Source organism: Pelobates fuscus, chromosome 12 (genome assembly GCF_036172605.1).
Source record: "Pelobates fuscus isolate aPelFus1 chromosome 12, aPelFus1.pri, whole genome shotgun sequence".
NCBI classification, from domain to species: domain Eukaryota; kingdom Metazoa; phylum Chordata; class Amphibia; order Anura; family Pelobatidae; genus Pelobates; species Pelobates fuscus.
Window position 1 is genome coordinate 82158861 of NC_086328.1, and position 24134 is coordinate 82182994.

General features: G+C 45.1%; 1 protein-coding gene across 1 annotated transcript in view; it reads left to right on the forward strand.

The window, feature by feature from the left end:
* Nucleotides 1-24134, forward strand: part of EML3 (EMAP like 3) — a 96326-nt gene that overhangs the window by 4856 nt on the left and 67336 nt on the right. The window contains exons 4-6 of the mRNA XM_063438006.1: nucleotides 2443-2730; nucleotides 2874-2974; nucleotides 7441-7476. Coding sequence (XP_063294076.1) covers nucleotides 2443-2730; nucleotides 2874-2974; nucleotides 7441-7476 — 425 coding nt within the window. The remainder of the gene's footprint in view (nucleotides 1-2442; nucleotides 2731-2873; nucleotides 2975-7440; nucleotides 7477-24134) is intronic.

The following is a 24134-nucleotide window of genomic DNA, read 5'->3' on the forward strand; positions in this document are numbered from 1 at the left end:
TGTCGCTGAGTGTGTCTCTGTCAGTAAATGTGTGTGTCTGTTAGCTAGTGTGTATGCGTCTGTTTGTGAGAGTGTGTGTGTGTCTTCAGCACTTACCTTTCTCCAGCGCCGGACTCCCTTGGCGCTGGGGATCCCTCCGCCGCTCAGCTCCGAATGCGCATGCACGGCAAGAGCCGTGCGCGCATTCAAAGCGCCCATAGGAAAGCATTACTCAATGCTTTCCTATGGACGTTCAGTGTCTTAGAATCGCGGAAGCTCCTCTAGCGGCTGTCAGTGAGACAGCCGCTAGAGGCTGGATTAACCCTCAGTGAAACATAGCAGTTTCTCAGAAACTGCTATGCTTTTAGCTGCAGGGTTAAAACTAGAGGGACCTGACACCCAGACCACTTCATTGAGCTGATGTGATCTGGGTGTCTGTAGTGGTCCTTTAAGTGTGTGTGCATCTGCATGCACTGGTGTACATACCGCGGTCGCAGGGGTCGCAACCCTGCAACCCCTGCGACCAGGTGCCCGCCGCCATGTGTTGCAGCCCCGGTCTGCGCAGAGTAAGCGTGCGGGGGGGCCCACGGATCAATTTTCACACCGGGGCCCCATAGGTCATGTGTACGCCACTGACTATAGTGTCTCTTTAGTAAAACAGTTTTGATATACAGATAGTAGATAGTATATAGCCCTAGTCACACCTACCTGCATGTGACTCACACAGCCTTCCTGTAAAGTGACATCTAATGTTTACACTTCCCTTATTGTACAATCTGCTTAATTTAGAATTTCTTATCTCATATACTGTTAATAGCTAACTTGCAAGGACATCCTGTGTGTGATTAAAGTTCAATTTACAGAGCTGGAGTTAACTTCTAAAGTAAGCTAACATCTGATTGAACATGAAACCATTTCTTTCATGCAGGCTGTGTCAGTCAGAGCCCTGGGAGGTTGGCTGTGGGTATGTGAGTAGATAAACAGAAACAAGAGCAATTTAACTCCTAAATGGACGATAATTGAACAGTGAGCGTACAGGCAAGGTTTATACACCAAAATTGCTTTATGAAAGCTAAAGATGTTTTGGTGACTATAGTGTCCTTTTAATCTAAATAAAGCAATTTACATTTTATTACCTCATGTTTCACTAAAGTGTACAAATGATACGTGACAACCTTAAACAACCTTGCAAAAGAAACGTATACAATTTGCTAAACTGCTTTCAAACACGAATTGAAACTTGATACTATGGTCAGATATAATGCAAATGGAGCTGTTTAGCCACAAGCACACACATATAAATTGTGATTTTGGAAGAAGCTTACTGTAAATGCAAAATATCCTGTTGAACAGTTGATATTTATTATGGAAATGTAGTTTCCACTTGCCTAATATGAGTATCCAAAAAATATAAATATATTAAAGCATTTTTTCGAAATATCACATCATTAAAAAGTTTAACCAAAAATATTAAATAATTTATCTTTAGATTACTATATATAATCTGTTCAGAAATCACTCTCTATAAATAAGCTATGTTGTTCTTGTTCCAATTTACATTTTAGTTGCATAAATTATTAGTAAGTCACCTAAAATGTTTCAGGACAGCCCTGGCCCTAGCGACAAACACTCTTACACCTTTAAAATGTAAATGTCCCTTTTTTGACCATTTGAAATGTTGGAAGGTGTACATTATCCTTGCAGAGGTGGGTTCACAAAGTACTGGAAAGTAGTGTGGCTATAAATAAATATTGATATATTACTATTTGTAAAATGTAAAATTGTAATTGTGGTTGATTCACTTTTAATAAAGTGCAAATGATATGCTAAATAATTGGAAAATATATAATACCTATTTTATTTGAATATATCATTTTTTATTAATCTGTCACTGATACCAATCTACATTGATCTGTCTGTATTATCTGATTATTGGTAGATAACTATAATCCATATACCGTAGTTGGGTTGTGTACAGATATCCACATTGCATTGCTGATAATGCAGCCATACATTATACTAATTATACTGTTTATTAACAATATCTGAACATATAAGAATTTGCAGTTCCCTGCAGGTGTCAAATGTGGCCATTTTCTGCTTTCTGGAGCCAAGTAGTCTGGTTGTAAAGAGATATCAATCAGATTACTACCCAACAATATATTTTGAAGATAAAATCTAGAAAAGAAAAAAACGATGCCAGGTATTTAGCAATTACATGTAAATTATAGCTTAATGGATAGATTTTCAGTGAACATTAGAATATTCATGTTTAGTTTATTTGTAAAACAGTGAATTTTAGTGAAGTGAATACCGAATTGCAAACATTAGGCCAACATAGCTGATTTGGGAACACAATGGGAAGAAAATGTCCAGCACAGCTACAATCACAGATTAACTATTTCTTTTTCAATTTATTTCAGTATACTATTTAGTGGATATATCTTCATTTATTTTTTTCAGCGACCCCCTTAAGTCTTTACCTCCTCAACCTGCCCGAGGCTCTTCACAGAGCACAGTAAGCACACAGACCGAATGGTCCGTGGTGGAGACAAAATCCAAGGAGAGCACTGATCCAGTGGAAGGGACTGGATCATTTGACAGCGACTCACTAAATGGAGTGATCACAGATCTCGTTAATGACTCTGAGGGACAACGAGACATTGAACAGGAAGCTCGGAGCCCTATAATAGATGAAACGGTTTCTAATGTACGTACTGTGAATAATCTGCGACAAGGAAAGAAGGATTTGTGAGTATAAAATTGAGCACAACGGTAATAGACTGATTTTGTATAAAGCATGAGTTGGAATGTGGCTCTATGAGTTTTATGAGAAGGCAAAGCTAGTCTATACTGTCTTTTTCTTATAAAGGCCCTTTGTTTTTCTCGTAAAGGCTTCGCAGAAACAGCACTTCAGATAAACTGATCAGAGACACGAAAGATAAGAACAGAAAATTAGAGAGAAAATCTGTCTCTTCAGCAAATCTTCTGACTGGTAAGAAGAGATTTCCTGTAGCAGAATGGAAGAATGAGTAAGTAGGGTGAAGAAGAGAGAATGTGAGGGAGAGATGAAGAGAGCAAAGCAAGTGCAGAGAGAATTTATTGGCAAAAAATGAATAGCCACAGTCTTTTTTACCACTGTGTAGCATTGCTTTGCATGTTACGTGCTATGATTTTGTCCAATGATTTCTGTGGTTAAGATTCTGCCCCGGAGATTTGAATAGAAATAGATACATTTACAGGGTTATGCTCTAAAGTTAGAATTCTAAGTGAATTCAAAGTCAATATCAAATTTAAGGTAAAAGTAGCCAAATTGGGCTGGGCGGGGCCTGGCCGCAGGACTGAGAGGAAGCAAACCTCTGCAGCTCCTGCCGAACAGCGCAAAAAAGCGAGGAAAAAGCTACAAAAACGGCACTACTAAACTAATCAAAGGCCACCAGGTGATAGACGACACCGGGACACATATGGCGATATCAAACGAGTGACAAATGCCCCGGTACGTACCGGCCACACGGATGAGGCCTACCAGCATGGTGGGAGCGGGAGGGACAACCGCCGTGCCTCCGCCAAGACCGGCCAGGAAAGTGTGCCAGAACACCTGTTCACCCCCCTATGGACTGGTGGGGGTCATCCCGGTCCGCCCCTATGCAACTCCCCGGCAGAGTGGGAAGAGAGAGACAAGGAGGCACGGGCCTAACACCTCTGCAGCCCGCAAGATGGCGGATGTCCCTCACACTGCAGGCCCAGGAGATGCAGAGCTTGACACGAGTGGTGGGTCGGCAGGGCGGGAGGCCCGAAAAGACCGCACTAGAGAGACCGTCCCAGAGCCGCAGCGAAGCACCCGGCCCAGTGGGGCTCACCAAGGGAAGGATCTGGCAAGGAGACACAGACGAAGATCTGCATACGAACCATCACGCGAGCACCACCCTCCGAGCATCAGGCGTCGGGTGAACAACCCGGACTGGACTCTAAAAGCCGTGAGCTCCATATTGCTCAGTATATAGCTTCACGTGTCATACCGCTAAACATACCTCGGACTAGATTCACCATACTGTCTGGACTGTCCGTTTAATGCAGAGCCTAGTTAATGCAGATCCTGTTTAATGCAGACCCTGTTTAAATGAGCAGACTCCAGCTATTAATAAGTTTTATTTTCTGTGCCGTACACGCCTCGCTCTCCTCTCCCTCTCTCATACCAAGCAACAACTATATAGTCATGCTTATTAGGCATGCACTATATCTATTTTCATACATTCAGCTTGCCTACTGAAACACCTTAATTGCAAAATTGATGCAACTACATAGCATGCCATAGTATCGTTTTCCGTTGTGTTTCTTCCTCGCCTGCCCTGCTGTGGTGGCGCCACAAGCGTATATGTTTTACTTAGCATGCACCCACTACTCATGCTATACTTACCTTCACACTTAATCCAGAAACGCGATGTATAGCCTGTACCCAAGCTAGCATGGAAAGTATCCTTATCAATGTTATGCTTTAATATCCCTATACACAAGGCCGTCTTTAACGTGGGGCAAACGGAGCAGCTGCCCCGGGCCTAGTTTCTCTTGAGGTGCCCGAGGCACCTGACCCGTGGGCCCCGCTGCCCTCATCAATTTCTTTTTTCCCCGTCCTCTGAGTCCTACCGGGTGGCCCATGCACTTAGGGCCACCCAGAGGGCTTGTATCAGCAGGGTCCCGGTCGTGCGCTGTTTCCCTTTAACACCGGGACCGGGCCCCTTGCTTTCCGGCAGCAGGCTGGGAGGAAGTGACAGCCGCAAGTCACTTCCTCCCATAAAGAGAGGAGCTGCATGGAAGGTTGCAGGAGGAGTCGCGAGGGAGAGAGGACGAGGCTGCAGTGAGGATGGGGGATCCTCACTCCCATCATCCTCAGGCACCACACTGGACCCCATGGAATCCACCCTCCAGCAAAAGGTAGGAAACTGGAGGGTGGGTTTAAAAATGTACATTTTACATGTGTGTCAGTATGTCTGTTTGTCTGTGTGTCAGTATGTCTGTGTGTGTGTCAGTATGTCTGTTTGTCTGTGTGTCAATATATCTGTCTGTGTGTCAGTATGTCTGTGTGTCAGTATGTATGTTTGTCTGTGTGTCAATATTTCTGTGTGTGTGTCTGTATATGTCTGTTTGTCTGTGTGTCAGTATGTCTGTTTGTCTGTGTGTCAATATATCTGTGTGTGTCAGTAGGTCTGTCTGTGTGTCAATATATCTGTGTGTGTGTCAGTATGTCTGTCTGTGTGTGTGTCAGTATGTCTGTCAGTGCATGTGCATGCATGTGTCAGTCTCTGTGTGTGTGTGTGTGTGTGTGTGTCTGTCAGTATATCAGTCTGTGTGTGTGTCAGTATATGTGCCTGTATGTTTGTCAGTATTTCTCAGTGTATGTGGGTGTCGGTGTGTCTGTCAGTGTGTGTGTGTGTGTGTGTGTGTGTGTGTCAGTATCTCGGTCAGTGTATGTGCCTGTGTGTGGGTGTCAGTATTTCTGTCAGTGTATGTGTGTCAGTATGTTGATCAGTGTGTGTGTCAGTATGTCTGTATATGAGCCTGTGTGTGTCTGTCAGTACGTCTATCAGTGTATGTGTCTGTGTGTGTCAATATATGTACCTGTGTGTCAGTATGTCTGTCAGTGTATGTGCCTGCTTATCTGTATGTAGTTAGTGTATGTATCTGTGCATCTGCTTGTGTGTCAGAGTGTGTACCTGTGCACCTGAGCAGCAACTTTAAATACAAATACACCCCTCCATTCAAACTTCAACACTACATACAAGCACAGTCCTACATTGAAAAACAAACACTACACATAGATGCACACTTGCATTCAAACTCCAGTACCACATACAAACACATTCACACAAACATACTTCATACAAACACATGCTTACATTCAAACACACAAAACAGTGTTAAATACAGCCCTGCAAGCATTCGAAATTGGTAGAGCCCCAGCTGTCAAAGCATTGTTGGAGTTGCACGACAGATGGGGTTCTACCTTTAGTCCAATCTTGCAATTGGGTGTCCCAATAAAATTCATTCTATTTTAGTGCCGCCACTGCATTGGGATGGATGCCGTGATTGCATACCAGGGAGTGAGGGGCGACGGCGGCAGGGCCCAGGGGGCCCAAGCAAACGCTTGCCCAGGGTCCAGTCGTTATTAAAGATGGCCCTGCCTATACACCATGCTTACTGTTACCTACTACTATAATTCTAAAAATGTGCTGTAACTCAAACATGCATACGGTTTGCAAACTGATATTTTCCAATGTGATGTTTTGACATGTCTCTAACAAGCTGTTATCTTTGCAATGCACTCAAAAATAAAGAATTAAAAAAAAAAAAAAAGTTGCCAAATTGGAAACATTGTCTAAGTCAACTATGATTTCAGTTTGACTTCTTTTGCCTTATTTTGAAATTCACTTAGAATAACCCTGTTAGTAATAAAATCATTTCATAAAATCACATTTTCATACCCTAATACTTCTTGAGGGATAGTTGTCAGCAATTGATCAGAGAATTCCAAATATTAGGGAAAATTGCAGAGCTTTATTAATAATTTACTCCTGCTATTATATATATTTTTTATTATTCTTGTGCGTGTGTGATAGTCTGTATTTTTCGGCATGGCATTTTGACATTGTGAGGTACCTTAGGATAGTAATTGGTTGCTGGATCCCAGAAGTGGGGAGCTACATCCAAGTATAAATCAGGCATTGCTGCACAGGCTGAGAATGCAGACACACCACCCCAGGTAGTGATCAGAAGCACATGGGCAAAGGGAAGATGCATCACTGGAGTTGTATCTAAAAACCGCTTGCAAAAACTGCAGATATTTTGTCTGCTGCCTTTGCAAGCCCTCCTCTTCTAACCCCGCCCAGACTTTCTGTGGCTGTCCAATCACATACAGTCTTTGCAAGGCAGGTGCTCTGGGAATTTGCCGCCTCCTGAGTTCAGTGCAAATAGGGTAACCAAACCAGGAAGTAACAGGACCTGCTGTCTGCTTCAAAAGCCTGGGGTGTAATTAGCATAGTTTAGAAAAGTGTCAATTTCTATGGAAATCTGCACTATTTCCAAAATGAAAAAACAGAACACACTCTTCACACATAAAGCTTTTCAGTACGCTAAAGTGCTCTAGGGGTCTGGAGCGTCCCTTGAAATCTATTGTTCTTATGAGATGTACCATGCAAGAAACAAGACTTTGACAGACATAATTCCATAATGTTCAGTATTTCCACTAGACAAAAATTATTTCCCCAAAATATATACAATATATTTTGTTATGTTTTATAGCTTTATCATTATGACTGTGTGTTATACTTTATGTCCAAATGTAGCATCTCCTGAAATGGCTTTTAGTCACATGAAGGCACAATACTCTTCATTTTTAATAGTTTAGTTTTAATGTTTATGTCTTTGTTACTCTGAGGACCTAATGCTTTTCACATTACCTTTTAGGCTCTTCTGGATCAAGACGTGGAAATTATAACGTAGGTGAGTAACTTAATATATAGGTGATAGAAAATTAATGACTTACCGTAATAGATGTGTCACACATTAATTATTTAAATTTTTTCCCAATTTCTTTCTTTCTTTTTTTATCAGCATTTATTCTCAAAAATATACACCCTAGAGCAGGGGTAGGCAACCTACGGCACTAGTGCCATGCACGGCACTCGAGGTGTATTTGCACGGCACTCAAGGCTGCTAGAGCCAAACAGGCTCTGTCCCAGTAAAACTTCAGATATCTGCTAATCCGAAAAGGTGGTGAAGGACAATCCTTAATTTATGCATTGCAGCACGTAGAGGTAGTGATCTCAGATCACTTCCTCCCAGCACTTGTGAATAGGAATCCACACTGTAGTAGAGCAGATTGCAGTTGCTGTTGCAGCTCCTGTCCTTGACATGTACCTGGCTGGCCTGGTCCCTACTGGAAGCCACCCACACTGCTCGATATACACAGAAATGCAGAATAACCCTCCCCTGATACAAATAATACGGACAGCCCACACACAAACATGCACACAATCCGCACAAATGAAACACCACTAACAATCCACATACATGCACACAACCCCACATGCAATACCCCAAACAGCCCCCACACACTACCAAACACACACTGTGACATATCCATCCACACACACAATTCCACAAGCAGCCCCCATACACAGCCCACATTCATATGTATCATACACAATACCATAAACTACTCAGGTAATCCGCACACTAAGGAGGCCCACCGGGTGGCCCATGCACAAAGGACCACCCGGTGGGCTTCTGTCAGCAGGGACCCGGTCGCACGCTGAGGCGCTTTAACAGCGCGAGCGGGCCCCTTGCTTTTCGGCAGCAGGCTGGGAGGAAGTGACGGCCGCGCATCACTTCCTCCCACAAAGAGAGGAGCGCGCGTGTAAGAAGAGAAGGCAGATTGGAGGGGGGCTGGTCGAGAGCGCTAGACCCCAACTTTCAACACCTTTAGGCCACCAGCAAGAAAGGTAGGAAACTGGAGGGTGGGTTTTAAAGTGTATGTCTGTCAGTCTGTGTGTGTCAGTATGTTTGTGTGTCAGTATGTCTTTGTGTGTCACTATATCTGTGTGTGTCAGCATGTCTGTATTTCAGTATGTGTCAGTATATCTTTGTGTACGTCAGTATGTGTGTCAGTATGTCTGTGTGTGTGTGTCAGTATGTTTGTATGTCAGCATGTCTGTGTGTGTCAGTATATCTGTGTGTGTGTGCGTCAGTATGTCTGTGTGTGTGTGTGTATGTGCATACATCTCAGCATTCACACACTAACACAACACACAAATACACCCCTGCATTCAAATTTCAACACTACGTACAAACACATGTCTGTGTTACACACCAAAATTATATGTAAATACACCTCTGCATTCAAAAACCAACACTACACAAATACATGCTTGCAATCACGCCAACACCACATACAAACATATTCCATACAAAAACCTGTTTACATTTAAACACACAAAAAATGCTTAGTGCTAAATACAGACCTGCAAACATGGGTAAATGGTAGAGCCCCAGCTGTCAATGCATTCTGGAGTTGCACGACAGATCCCCACCTTTTAATCACCCGTGCAACAGGGAGACCCCCAAAAATTCTTGCACCTCTCTACTTTAGGTCCGACACTGCGTTGAGGTGGAGGACGTGATTGCATGCCTGGGGAGGGTGGACAGGTTCCAGGGGGCCCCAAGCAAATGCTTTGCCCAGGGTCCAGTCACTATTAAAGACGGCCCTGCATATACGCACAAATACAACGATACAAAGCAATTACAGTAAAAATAACACAAGCAGAATACGGCAGCATACACACCTCGATTAAAAAAATAAAATAAAATAGGACCGGCACGCTACGGGACATCACAATCCTATATCGGCACAGTGCTGCTAAAAGGTTGCCTACCCCTGCCCTAGAGATAGCAATCATTCTGTCCCTCTTTTTCTTTAGTTTTTTTTTTTGGGGGGGGGGGGGGGTTAAGGCCACTTTTAAAGTTTTTTCTGGATGGAATTTCACTCAATTTAAAAAAAAAAAAAAAAAAAAAAGGTATTTTTGTTACAATTCTAATCTGAATTGAATACATATTTATGTTAAACCTGTGGTAGGAATACCCTGGCAACATTCCACAGTAATCAGGAAAACCTTGGTAGAATGGTTTGCCTTCTTACCTGGTTCGTTGAGCACAGGTTTACGGATGTCAATCCTGCCTCTTATTCATTGGCTGAGACCATTGCCTGACTGACCACTCTCAGCTATTTGAGTGTCTGTGCATCTTGTTCTAGGCTGGCTAAATATATACTCTGCCCGATTTTGAGTTACACCATACCATCATAATGTATTAAATTAAAAATTAACATAAATGTTAAAACAATTAAAATTAAATAAAATAATAAGCATTACTAAAAATCCAAATGGGTCCTTTGCTGTGCCAAGACGCATCTCACTACAGTGCTTCTACAATCAATTTAGCAAAATGTGTCTCGGCACAGAAGAGCATTCACTCAGAATTGTAATTGCTGCTTATGGTTTTATATCATTTTAATTGTTTTAACATATATGTTAATTTTGAATTTAATCAATTTTGAAAGCATCAAGTCTCAATGATTTATCATAAGGCTCCAGGACCCCAGGTAATTAAAGAAAGTGTCACCCTATACTGACACTAATGTCTACCACCTCGGAGCCAGGTATTTTCCAGTGCTCTGAACAAGGTGAGCATTATTTTTATTTGGTTGTTTTTGTTTTGTTTTACACCACTCATAGATTCATACTGCACTATTAGTTTCCCTATATCTGTGTTTTTTATTTGAGGATTGATATCCTTATTCTCTTAGTAGGCAACAAGTGAGTGTGCCACATCACTATTATTTCAATTCACTGATCACCATTAAAAGCCTCACTATTGTATGTTTATTTTTTTTCATGTGTATCATAAGACTTAAAGGACCACTCTAGTGCCAGGCACTAGAGTGCCCTGAGGGTGCCCCCACCCTCAGGGACCCACTCCCGCTGGGCTCTCCAGCGCCGGGCGGGGAGCTCTACTCCTCCTCTCCTTCTTCCTTGCGACGTCATCGGCTGAATGCGCATGCGCGGCAGGAGCCGCGCTCGCATTCAGCCGGTCGCATAGGAAAGCATTTAAAATGCTTTCCTATGGACGCTTGCGTGCTCTCACTGTGATTTTCACAGTGAGAAGCACGCAAGCGCCTCTAGCGGCTGTCAATGAGACAGCCACTAGAGGTTTTGGAGGCTGGATTAACCCTCAGTATAAACATAGCAGTTTCTCTGAAACTGCTATGTTTATAAAAAAAAGGGTTAATCCTAGAGGGACCTGGCACCCAGACCACTTCATTAAGCTGAAGTGGTCTGGGTGCCTTGAGTGGTCCTTTAATTATTCCTATTCGATTCAATAGGTGTGGGGTAAGAATTGTGAGTGCACCACTTTATGCATTTTTGGTGTTTCACCAAATTAAATTTTGTAAATTTTGGTCTGGGAAAAGAAGCACAACCTACACAAATGTTTTTGAGTGTTTCACTATTTATTCATAAGCGCTTGGTTTACACAATTATTGTTTCTTCCATTTTGGATCACTTTTATTTTTCTATAATAATAATAATAATAATAATAAAAGTGTTTAAATCAATTAACAAAATGCAGAGTTAGTGAGCAGAAGAAAAATGGAAATCAAGTCAATATTGTTTTGAATATTTTTATTGTTTTCACAATATAAACGCAGATATCAAACTGATTCGTAATAAAGCAAATATTTTCCCGCGCAGGGGCATAAGCATCAGTAAATAAAGGTGCATCATACACATTGTCGCTTACGTAGAAACGGATTTGTCATAACTGTTATAACAGAACATATTGGTTCACATTATCAACTGATACATGTAATTAATTCGGATTAGCGCTTCGTGTGCTGATTGTGTACTCTATGTAGTTAATTTTTCTTATAAGATCCAAGCAAACATTATAGATCCTTACGTAGGTAAACGCTCCAGGGTATTCCTGTGCACTGTTAAACTAAAAGCTGCATGGTCCGACGTATAACGCAGGTAATCAACTGAGCCTACACTCTGTATAATCGTTAGCAGCATATTTAATTTGTGGCTGAGGCGTGAGTATGTAATTATCTATGTATTAACCATGCCATGGAGTATGTAAAAAACATAAGCACCATTTAGGATAAACATTATGCTCCTCTATTAGCTACATAGTTAATTTAATTAGTGCTGCTCTGGCTAGGCCTCATCAAAGACTCAGTAAACATAGAGAAACTAATAAAGGAATTAAATAAAGATAGGCCTCAATTTGCATCCGGGATGTATTGTATAGCGCGTATTAATCATATGCTCCCTATAGAAGCTCAGGTAACCGTTGAAGTGTGTAATATTGTAATCATACATGACAGAGGCACAATGTTAGTCTAGCATCGTGAGGCATCAGTAAATCCCAGCTATTAACATGTTTTTAGCAGTTAGGCACGGACAACGTAAGCACGCCATAAGATGGGAGTGCAATCACTTATGTAGTTATGGAGGCAGTTTATATGTTTAACTGGCCAGCTAACGTTCCCTGAGTTCTTAAAGGACCTGCACAATGATGGTAACCGTTTAAAAATTAAATGCTTGCTTGGAAATAATAAAGTAAAGAGAGATAGATACATTTTAAAATGTAAATAGCCAATGACGTGTAGTTACAAGTGATGAAATAAGCAAAACAGGGGAAATCTAAAATTACATAGAGAGCGGTTTCTCAAACAAATTATCTAAATACTGTCCCTATACCCTTATCTGTCTTTCGTTGCGTTGTTCATTCCTTGTTTGGGACAGAGCTCAGGCGAAGTAAATAATAATAATAATGAAAAAAAAAAAAAAAAGTCTCTCCGCTGGAGGTGGCATAGTCATGCCTGGCACGGTATGGTACACTTTGGCCTCTGGTGCGCTCTTGACAAGGGTGCTCAAACATGTCCAGTCGGTCGGTCTGTGCAGAGTCTCCCGAGCACCTCCGGTGCATCTGTCCCCCCCATTTCTCCATCCAGGCCTGCTCTGGCCGTGCAGCCGGGTACACCGCAGTGCTGTGGGCACTCAGGGATGTCGGCAGTCCGGCAGACTCCCACCCACGAAAAGTCCTCGGCCCCTTATCCCCTGCACCTCCCCAACTCCTGCAGTACCCCGTCGGAGCTCCAGCCCCATGGTGCCTCACCCTTCTCCGGTCTCACGCTTGTCACCGGTGCTCGCCTCCCCGGCTACCGGTCTGCCGGGGGTCCAGCGCGCCTCTGCGACACAGGGCTCACAAAGTTGGGGGCATCCTTCCCTGGACCACCACCAAATCCTGGGGTTAGGGCTGGCTCCGCGCCGTCCATTCTGCCGCCTGGAGGGGTCTATCTGTGGGATCCGTCACCACGGAGGCCCAGGCGACCCTGCGTGCCTCCCTGCAGATAGCTCATTCTGCGGCCCTCTTGGCTCTTCATAGGGAAGGGCTCCCCATAATGTAGGCCTCTCTCCTCCAGGCTCCGGAGATGTGACTTATGGGCCGGGATCACCCCCGCCGGCCTGAGGGGGGAGCGGGGCCGGGTCCCCCTCTCTCCCTCTGCCGTGTTGTCTCTCGTCGCCACATGTGCGTAGGCCCCGTGGGCTCAACCTGCAAGTCGGGCGGGTTTTACAATCATGATCCGGCTGAGGCTCACTTGATGTGTTCCCGTTCCACCTCTCACTCGATGCCCGTATTTGTCTCGGGTCCAGGTGGGCTTTTAAAGCATTATTTTGTTTATATTTAGGCTGCTCGTTGCCGGAGCTAGCTCGGATGGCTGACGCTCAGCTCGGCGGCCCGGCCCCGCCCCTCAAGTCAATATTGTGTGTGACAATCCTTTGCTTTCAAAACCACACCAATTCTTCTAGCTACACTTACACATGGTTTTGTAAAGAATTTAGGTAGGTAGGTTGTTCCAAACATCTGTTCTTATATGGATTTAGGTTGCTACTTCTGCCTGTTCATCTAATCTCGGACATACTTGATGTTGAGACCAGGTCTCTGTGGGGTCATACCATCAGAACCTTATCTTTCTTCATGCTGAAAGCTTGTAATGGCTTTGTTTGGGTTCATTGTCATGCTGCAGAAATTTGTGTCCAGTCATTTGCCTCCCTGATGGTATTGCATGATGGATGAGTATCTGCCTGTGCTTCTCGGCTTTGCAGAGTCCATTAAATGTGACCAATTCTCCATATAAATTCGCAGAAATGCGGTCCCAAACTTGCAGAAACCTCCACCATGCATCACTAATGAATGAAAATACCGTACTCAAATGAAAGTATTAATAAGGAAAAAAATGTTTTTAGAAGTATTTTTCCACTTCATATAGAAAATGTTCTAAAACAAGATCACATCACAAAAAAAAGTTTTGTCAGCTGCAGCAGTTTTTATTTTTTAACCACTTCCCATCAGCCTGAACACTGTACTGTACAGGCTCTATTAAACATTATTATTATATATTTTTTTTAAATAACCCTTTTTGTGCTAGTCACAGCTGATCAGTCATTTTATTTTCATTTTTGGGTTGGATTTTGGGCTTTATGTAGGTGAAAATGGGAATTGGGGGTGAGTATGGGTAGTGTGTATTAGGCAGGTGGGTGAATAAATTAAATCACCCCATTAGTGAATAATAAACATAACTCCAAGGGAGATCCCCTGTAAGAAATCTTAGTGTCGCAACGCCAATCCAAAAGGGGATAACGCTCCTGCAAAAAAGAAAACACATGTCCTGTGGGTTATTTGGTAACACTGCATCCATTATACTGGTGCTGGACTAATCCAATATGAAATATCACCACATCGCTCTAGAAGGTCCGCAGTCATTATCATCCATGTAATATCCACAAGGTAAATAATAATAGCATCATTATATCACAACAAAAGTGACATCAGAATAGCAGGCTAACCTCATAAATGACAAAATACAGAACAGGTAGCTAATATACCACAAAAATAATCACCGGGCCAAAAATAGAACCCTGTGCCTGCCGGCAGGGGTGATGGGGAAGGCGGGAGCTGGGAGAAAAAATATTTAACATTGGTGAAAGACCTAAGAGGGTTTTGCACACATTTCACATCTACCCTGCCGCTTTATCAACAATTGTTTGTTGAAAAATGAAAATAGGACCACTAAATGGGGTCAGCATTTGTGACAAAGTGGCTAGACCAAACAACGATAATCACCGGTAATACCGATAATGAGGTGGGCTAGCGCGTCCATAAGGCGGAACAAGTGGCCGCCTTCGGGCGCACCGGCCTGGGGTGCGTGGATTGGAGTGATCGGCAGGAGGTGGGCACACAGCGCTCCCTCCTGCCAGGCACTCTGTGTAACGTGGCCGAGCGGAGCAGTGCGCACCTCAGTACAGGAACTTATGTTTCCTGTACCCGGCCGGACTGAAGAGAAGTGCTCACTGAGAGAGCACTTCCTCTCAGTCCGGACGGATACAGGAGACTGAATCTCCTGTACTGCAGGAGACAAGACAGGGGGAAGTTACACTATGGGAGAGTGGAGGGAGGGAGGGAAAGGGGGAGGAAAGAACACTATGGGAGGGAGAAGGAAAGAACACTATGGGACAGGGGAGGGGGGGGGAGGAAAGAACACTATGGGACAGGGGAGGGGGGGGAGGAAAGAACACCATGGGACAGGGGAGGGGGGGGGAGGAAAGAACACTATGGGACAGGGGAGTGAGGGCAGGAAAGAACAATATGGGACAGAGGAGGAAAGAACACTATGGGACAGGGGAGAAAAGAACACTATGCGACAGGGGAGGAAAGAACACTATGGGACAGGAGAGGAAAAACACTATGGTGCAGGAGAGGAAAGAACACTATGGGACAGGAGAGGAGAGGAAAGAACACTATGGGACAGGGGAGGAAAAAATGTTATGGGGCAGGAAAGAACACTATGGGACGGGGGAGGGGGCAGGAAAGAACACTATGGGACAGGAGAAGGAGGGGAGCGGGAGGAAAGAACACTATGGGACAGGGGAGGAGTGGAAAGAACACTATGGGATAGGGGAGGAGGGGAAAGAACACTATGGGACAGGGGAGGAGGGGAAAGAACACTATGGAACAGGAGAGGGGATGAAAGAACGTTATGTGGCGGGGGGACGCTATGGGACAGGGGAGGGGGGAGAATACTATGGGACGGGAGGAGGGCAGGAAAGATCACTATGGGATGGGGGAAGAGGGCAGGAAAGAACACTATCGGACAGGGGAGGAGGACAGGAAAGATCACTATGGGATGGGGGAGGCAGGAAAGAACACTATGGGACAGGAAAGGGGAGGACACTATGGTTTAGGGGGGGAAGAACACTATGGGGGAGGGGGATAACACTATGGGACAGGGGAGGGGGGAAAGAACACCAGGTGAGGAGAGAGAGGAACATTAAGGGAGGGCACTAAGGTACAGGGAAGGGAAAATGAACACTGGGGAAGGGGGGTCTACTAAAAGATAAGGGAGAAGAGCATTAAGAGGAATGGTGGGGGGGAATTCCTACTGCACCTATTTACACACAAACACGCTACATCCACTACACAAACACACTCTTGCATTTACTAATCAAATTCTCTTACTGCATCCACTACACACACATATAAATATTCTTGAAAACATAAAAAAAAATCTGACTGGCATGTATATTTTGTGCCTTTACCACTTAATAAAAAAAGATTTGCAAAAATGTTTTTTCCCTCAAAGCGGTAAATGTACAGAATATCAGTAAGCTATCAGGCTATCAGCCTGAAAGTTCACAGATTATCGGTATCAGTAACGGCTCTAAAAAATCAATATTGGTCGATCCCTACATAATTACGCTATTTGGACTACCCTGTGATGCCTACTTTTAAAAATGATGTGCCATCATGTAGGTCATTTTTTTCCCTGGGCTGCCACACTGTCTCAAAGGTGACATAGGTTCAGAAAATCACCTTGTCAAATTTCCAAGCTGAAAATGGTATCTAATATATTTGTGACTTCCCCAAAAAACATGGAAAACAAGTACCTGGGGGGATCAGTTGGTGTGAAAATGGAATTTGTGTGTGAAAAGAACACAAATAAATAGGGTCTGCATTTGTGATAAAATGGCTAGACCAAACATCTCAGAATACGCCATTTGGAATAATCTTGATTGCCTACCTTTAAAAATGGTATGCCATAATGGTGGGAATGTTATTACCCAGGCTGTCATACTCTCTCAAATGCGACATAAGCCCAGAAAATAATTTTGTCAAATATCCAGGTGTGAAGACTGAAATGGGCAAGCCTTATATTTGACCCTGCAACTGTCCAAAACACCTTAAAACATGTACAAGACGAGCATTGTTGTACTCATGGGACATCACAGCATTTTATTGCAGTAAAAGCTAACAGTGTTATAACATTCACAGTTAAACTGCCATGCACCCGTATTCATTATTTCATTGATATTAAATTATGTTTTAAATATAAAGATATGATGTGAAATGAAAGCCCTATTTCTCCTGGACAAAATGATATATAATGAGTGTGTGCACTTTATATATTAAAGTACTTGAACTATATGTCTGTTCAACCATTATTTACCTCTAGGTTTTGGTCAGAACTTGTACAATTGTCTCCGAACTGATAATTATTATTATTTTTTTTTTTTTAATTCTTTATTTTTCTCGTGCATTGGATTACTTAACAGAGTAGCCTTTGGCGCCACAACAGCGGTTACAGGCGTTTCGACGGTGTACATTGTAATGGCAAAAATATACAGCACATTTTTTTTTTTTGAATGAAACAGGCTAGGAACATTTTTACATTGTAAACGTATTAAGCATAAACATTTGAGTGTTCGATGTAATTGTAAATTATATACACGTGTAGTTCAGTAGCTTAAGATTAGTGTTCATGTTGAGTGTCATCGTTTCAATTTCTCGATATTGGTTTGGGTACGTTTATCTACGCTTAAGAGAGGGACATGCATTTTATACAATGACGTCTGGTCTAAATCATCACAACATACACTCTGCCTTGTATATTCTAGCGACAGGCCTAATCTCCAGCATCACAAGTTAGGTATATCTTTAAGGCTCATCATAAGTGTGAATCTGCGCTGGAGCCGAACATTTCTAATGCAGGTTATGCGTGAGTGAAGGTTAGTTAACGTTCTTTTTTAGGGTGCCCTTAATGCTAGCAATTTTTAGGTGGTTAAACAGAAAAAAACAGAAAATAATTAATAAAACGTATTAAACATGCTAAGGCCAGGCAATGATCCACAGGTATAACATCACCCAGACTGCTCAAAAGTTCATTGATCTGCACACTGCACATTTCAGTATCCGATGCTTCGTGGGTGGTAGTGGACACATGGTCGGCCATTGCCTGTTCGCGTGACTCGGTGTTAGTGTCCTTCTAGGCTGAGGTTCTAGCGATGTCTCTCCAGGTGCATCTCTTGGGCTTGCCGCAAATGGTGTAGTCAGTAGGTTCGGGTCTGGTATGAGCCCTCCTGAATGGGTGAAGAGGTATGGGAGATTGTATATAAAAGTCTCGTGGTGTAGGCAAGCGGTGCCTGGTGGTGTGCGGGCGGTGAGAGTCATCGATGTTGCTGTGGTATCGGCTTGGGTAAGTGGTTTAGCAGGGTTACTGGACAGAGTGAGTGGAGCTTCCGTGGGCCCCCTATGCTGATGCTACCCTCCAGCCCCAGCCCGCTCGCCATGTAGTCGGATGGCAGGATTGTTTGGGTAGGGATATTGCTTAGCACTGTGGTCCCGCATGCAAACCGGCGAGGTTGCGTCGGCCATTGTGGATCCTGGCGCCGCCATTTTAGTGCCCTGGCTCATAGCGCATAGCTATGTAGGGCAGAGTTTCCCTCCGATGGGGACCGGGATAACCCCCCCGGTCCATGGGGGGGGAAGCGGGGCCTGCAAGGCATATCCCAGGGCTGTCGCAGGGTGGCCAGGTTCACAAGCAGGACGGCGGCCGTCCGTCCCGCTCTCCACCCCAATGGGCCGCAGGCCCCAAAGTCCCATTTCGCTCCCTGGGGCTCTGGAACTCCCGATCTCAGGGACTGCGGTGGCTCCTGCTCCTGCCAGGGTGTTCAAGACGGTCTCTGGTCACTCAAATTGTGTTAATGTTGAGGTTTTGTGCCATTTGGGACCAAAGTCATCCGGAGCCTCTCTGGCCTGCGACCGGTCAGCATGGCGGTCAGGCCCCGCCCCCCCGAACTGATAATTATTAACACCCATTTATAATAACTGTTTAATCATACACCTGACTATATGCCTACAATATCTTCATTTTGTGCAAGTGTACAAAAAATGTTTTTTCCCCACACCAAAGGAGCCCCACTGAGTGTCCCATGTACTTAGGGCCACTCGGTGGGCTTATACAAGCAAGGGCCCGGTCGGGTGCTGTGGCCCTTTAACAGCGCGACAGTGCCCCTTGCTTTTCGGAAACCGGCTAGGCGGAAGTGACAGACGCAAGTCACTTCCTCCCATAAAGAGAGGAGATGCTTCGTGGGAGGGGGCAGGAGGAGGTGTGCAGGAGGAAGGAGGAGGTGGCAGTGAGGATGGGGTTCCTCACTCCCATTAGCCTCAGACACCACACTGGACCTCAAGGCAAAAGGTCGGAAACTGAAGGGTGGATTTAAAGATTTAAATGTTACATGTATGTTAGTATGTCTGACTGTGTTTGTGTCAGTATGCCTGTCTGTGTATCTGTGTGTGTGTCAGTAAGTCTCTGTTTGTGTGGCAGTATGTCTGTCTGTGTGTGCATCAGTATGTGTGTGTGTGTCAGTATGTCTATCAGTGTGTCTGTGTGTGTCAGTATGTCTGTCAGTGTATGTGCCCGTGTGTGTGTGTCAGTATGTCTATCAGCGTGTCTGTATGTGTCAGTATGTCTGTCAGTGTATGTGCCTCTGTGTTTGTGTCAGTATGTCTGTCAGTGTATGTGCCAGTGTTAGCGTGTATGTGTGTCTGTGTGTGTGTGTCAGTATGTCTATCAGTTGATGTGTCTGTGTGTGTCAGTGTATGTGCCTGTGTGTGTGTGTGTGTGTGTGTGTGTCAATATGTCTGCATATGTGCCTTTGTGTGTGTCAGTATGTCTGTCACTGTATGTGCCTGTGTGTCTTTCAGTGTATGTATATGTGTGTGTCAGTATGTTTGTCATTGTATATGCCTGTGTGTGTCAGTATATGTGTGTAAGTCTGTCATTGTATGTATTTATGTATGTCAGTATGTCTGTCAGTTTATCTGTCTGTGTATCTGTATGTTGTCAATGTGTGTATCTGTGTGCGTGTAGTCAGTGTGTGGATCTGTATGTGTGTCAGTGTGTATAGCTGTGTGTTTGAGCATCTGAGCACCAACATTAAATACAAATACACCCCTCCATTCAAACTTCAACATTACATACAAACACACTCCTGCATTGAAACGTCAAAACTACATACAAACACACCTCTGTGTTAAACACCAAAATTATATATAAACACACCCCTACATTCAACAAACACTACGCATAAATCAAACTCTAACACCACATTCACACAAACATACTCCATACAAAAACATGCTTACATTCAAACACAGTGCTAAATACAACCATGCAAGCTTGGGAAATTGTTAGAGCCCAGCTGTCAAAGCATTGTTGGATATGCTGGACAGATAGGGTTCTACCTTTTGTCATCCCTGGTGTAAGGCGTGATTGCATTCCACGGAGTACCCAGGGGACCCAAGCAAATCCTTGTCCAGGGTCCAATCAATATTAAAGACGGTCCTGCAAGTGTATCTGAGTATTGATGATGTTCTGCAGGCTTTAAAGGGTGGTCAAAAAATGTAATTTAGATTTTTCATATGTTCACTCACTTTGCATTTTGTTAACGGATAAAAAAAATAAACAATTACAATTTCTATTTTTGAAAGCATTCTTACATTACAGCATTTTTAACCTTAAATATTTGAATATTAATTAGCATTATTTTACTCTTGCTTGTTAATCATCTAGCTCTGGATTTTTTTCTTTGCGGATATATAAACTCATATATACATATATTTTTGCCACTGTCCCAGAATGTTTCAGTGAGTGCCTGTGACACCACATGCGCATATCGTGTCACAATATATTCATTATACGATTTCTCCCAGAAAGTAATCCTTTCAATTAGTCTTCGGAAACCTATCAAGATTTGGCAGCAAAAAGCATGTTTTTTTTTTTTGTTTTTTTTTTATGTGGCTGCTTTACAGAACATGAAATGTATATCTGCAAGTAATTTAGATGCAATCACAAGGTCAATAAAAACTAAGTGCCTTTTTTCATGATTAATGTGGATTTTGGCTTTGAGAAATGCTTTGGAGATGAAGTTCAACACTATGGATTATTAACGTGGGTATGGTGCTCATTTCTAATGTCACCGTGGATAGATGCGATTGACATTGTCTAGATTAATTGCAGGGCAAAAACATCATGAAGCACACAGTTCTACATTTTTGCAAAAACTCTGCTCTGTAGGCAGGGCCAGTGCAAGGATTTTTGCCGCCCTAGGCAAAAAAAATTTTGCCGCCCCCCCATATGTCCAGCCCACCATGTGACATCACAATGCCCCGCCCATATGCTCTGCCATATGAGCCAACGCCAGTCTTCACAAAGTGTCTTATCTGAAAAGACAGTGTGTTTACATTAAAAAGCCTACAGGCACAGGCTATAGACACCAGAACCACTACATTATGCTGTAGTGCTTCTGGTGACTATAGTATCCATTTAATGTGAGGTAAATTAGAGATTAGTGCCACTTATAATATATTGGATTGCCTACTTACCACCAGATGAGGACAAGAGGCTGATGATGGGCTCAGTCTGGCTCCACAGTGCTCACAACAATTAACGAACAGGAAGCAGCTCCATTTTTTAGGGCCCCTTACACAGCTCAAGGTCTGGGCCCCCAGGGGGCATACGCCTACAATGCCCACCCATAAATCCACCTACATGGCCCATCCATGAGTTGGGGATGTTTTATGTGTGCAATTTGTGTAAGGAATGTAGTGTGTGTTTGCGTGTAAGGAATGCATTGTATGTTTCTGGGTGTGTGTGTGTGTGTAAGGGGTGCAAGGTTTGTTTCTGTGTATGTAATTGAATGCAGTGTGTGTCTGTAAGGGGTGCATTAATTATGTAAGAGAACGTAAGGGATGAATTGTGTGTTTCGGGTGTGTCTGTGTGTGAGTAGGAATGCATTGTATGTTTCTGTGTGTGTGGGGGGGGGATGCATTGTGTATGTGTGTAGTGTAAAAGAGAGGGTTTGTGGGGTAGGATAGGGACTGAGATGGGAACAGCTTTCTTTTTAAAAAAAAAATTCATAGTGCTCTCCCCTCAATTATTGATTTCCCCTTCCCTTCTGTCCCTCCGTGTTCTCCCCTTCTGTCACTTAGTGCTCTCCCTTGGCCCCCTGTCCCTCTGCAGTCCCCCTTGGTGGTCTTCTCACTCCCCCCGCCCCCTTAGTGGTCCTCCCTCTCCCAAACCCCTTAGTGGTCCTCCCTCTCCCAAACCCCTTAGTAGACCTTCCCCTACTCCCCCCACCCCCTTAGTGGTAATCACCCTCCTCCCCTCTCCTTAGTAGTCCTCCCTCCTTACCCCCCTTTGGTGGTCCTTCCCCCCCTTAGTGGTCCTTATCCCCCCCTTCCCCTAGTGGTCCTTATCCCCCCTCCCCTAGTGGTCCTTATCCCCCCCAACCTCCCATAGTGGTCCTTATCCCCCCTCCCTCCCTCCCCTAGTGGTCCTTATCCCCCTCCCCTAGTGGTCATTATCCCCCCTCCCCTAGTGGTCCTTATCCCCCCCTCCCCTAGTGGTCCTTATCCCCCCCAACCTCCCATAGTGGTCCTTACCCCCCCCCCCATAGTGGTCCTTACCCCCCCCCCCCTCCCTCCCATAGTGGTCCTTATCCCCCCCAACCTCCCATAGTGGTCCTTACCCCCCCCCCATAGTGGTCCTTACCCCCCCTCCCTCCCATAGTGGTCCTTATCCCCCTCCCTCCCATAGTGGTCCTTATCCCCCCCTCCCTCCCATAGTGCTCCTTATCCCCCCCCTCCCATAGTGCTCCTTATCCCCCCTCCCATAGTGCTCCTTATCCCCCCCCTCCCATAGTGGTCCTTATCCCCCCATCCCTCCCCTAGTGGTCTAAACCCCCCTCCCTTAGTGGTCCTTATACCCCCCCCCCTTAGTGGTCCTTATACCCCCCCTTAGTGGTCCTTATACCCCCCCTCCCTTAGTGGTCCTTATACCCCCCCCCCCCTTAGTGGTCCTTATACCCCCCCTCCCTTAGTGGTCCTTATACCCCCCTCCCTTAGTGGTCCTTATACCCCCCTTAGTGGTCCTTATACCCCCCCCCCCTCCCTTAGTGGTCCTTATACCCCCTCCCTCCCTTAGTGTTCCTTATACCACCACCACCCCTTTAGTGGTCCTTATACCACCCCCCCCTTTAGTGGTCCTTATACCCCCCCCTCCCTTAGTGGTCCTTATACCCCCCCCCTCCCTTAGTGGTCCTTATACCCCCCCCCCCTTAGTGGTCCTTATACCCCCCCTCCCTTAGTGGTCCTTATACCCCCCCTCCCTTAGTGGTCCTTAACCCCCCCCCCTCCCTCCCTCAGTGGTCCTTAAACCCCCCCTCCCCTCCCCTCCCCCCCTTAGTGGTCCTTAACCCCCCCCCGGTCCTTTAACCTCCCCCCCCCGGTCCTTTAACCTCCCCCCCCCCTTAGTGGTCCTTAAAACCCCCCCTCCGTGGTCCTTAACCCCCCCCCCCCCTTGGTGGTCCTTAAACCCCCCTCCCCCCCCTTATTGGTCCTTACCCTCCCCTCCTGCCCATGTAGCGTGGCCGGGCGGCGCGGAACGCGGGACAGGAACCTTTGTTTCCTGTACCCGGCCGCCGGCGGAATGACAGGAAATGCTCACTGAGTGAGCACTTCCTGTCATTCCGCCGGCGGCCGGGTACAGGAAACAAAGGTTCCTGTCCCGCGTTCCGCGCCGCCCGGCCACGCTAAATGGAGAGACCGGCAGGAGGGAGCGCTCTGCGCTTCCCTCCTGCCGGTCATAAACCCGGCCGCCCTCCATGCAGCAGTGCTGCGCCGCCTGGGGCTTGCTAAAGCGCTCAGGCGGCGCAGCATGAGGAGGCGCAGCGGGGACAGGGATCCGGCGCCCCCTGGTAAGTTGCGCCCTAGGCGGCTGCCTAGGTCGCCTTACAGGTGGCGCCGGCCCTGTCTGTAGGAGATTCTGTAGGGCAAGCATGTCAAACTCAAAGGCTAACACGGGCAAAATAAGCAAGGTTTGAGTTTATGAGGGCCGCAAAAAAAAAATATTTTTTTTTTTATAGAAACCAGAGGCATAACTAGAAACCCAGTATGAAAATTTGATCTGGGTTTCCCCTCACATGCCTCATTTTCCCCCCTCCCCCCTCAGCCCCTTCATGTGTCTCAAACATGTGTCTCTCCCCCACTCCCCTCTGGAACCTGTTTGCTGCGGTACCCATCTGACAGGAAGTGCTCTCTCAGTGAGCACTTCTTGTCAGACCGCTCAGCCACGCTACATTCCATGGCAGGAAGGGAACAGCACAGCGCTTCCCTCCTGCTGGTTACCCGGCAACCATGGGCCC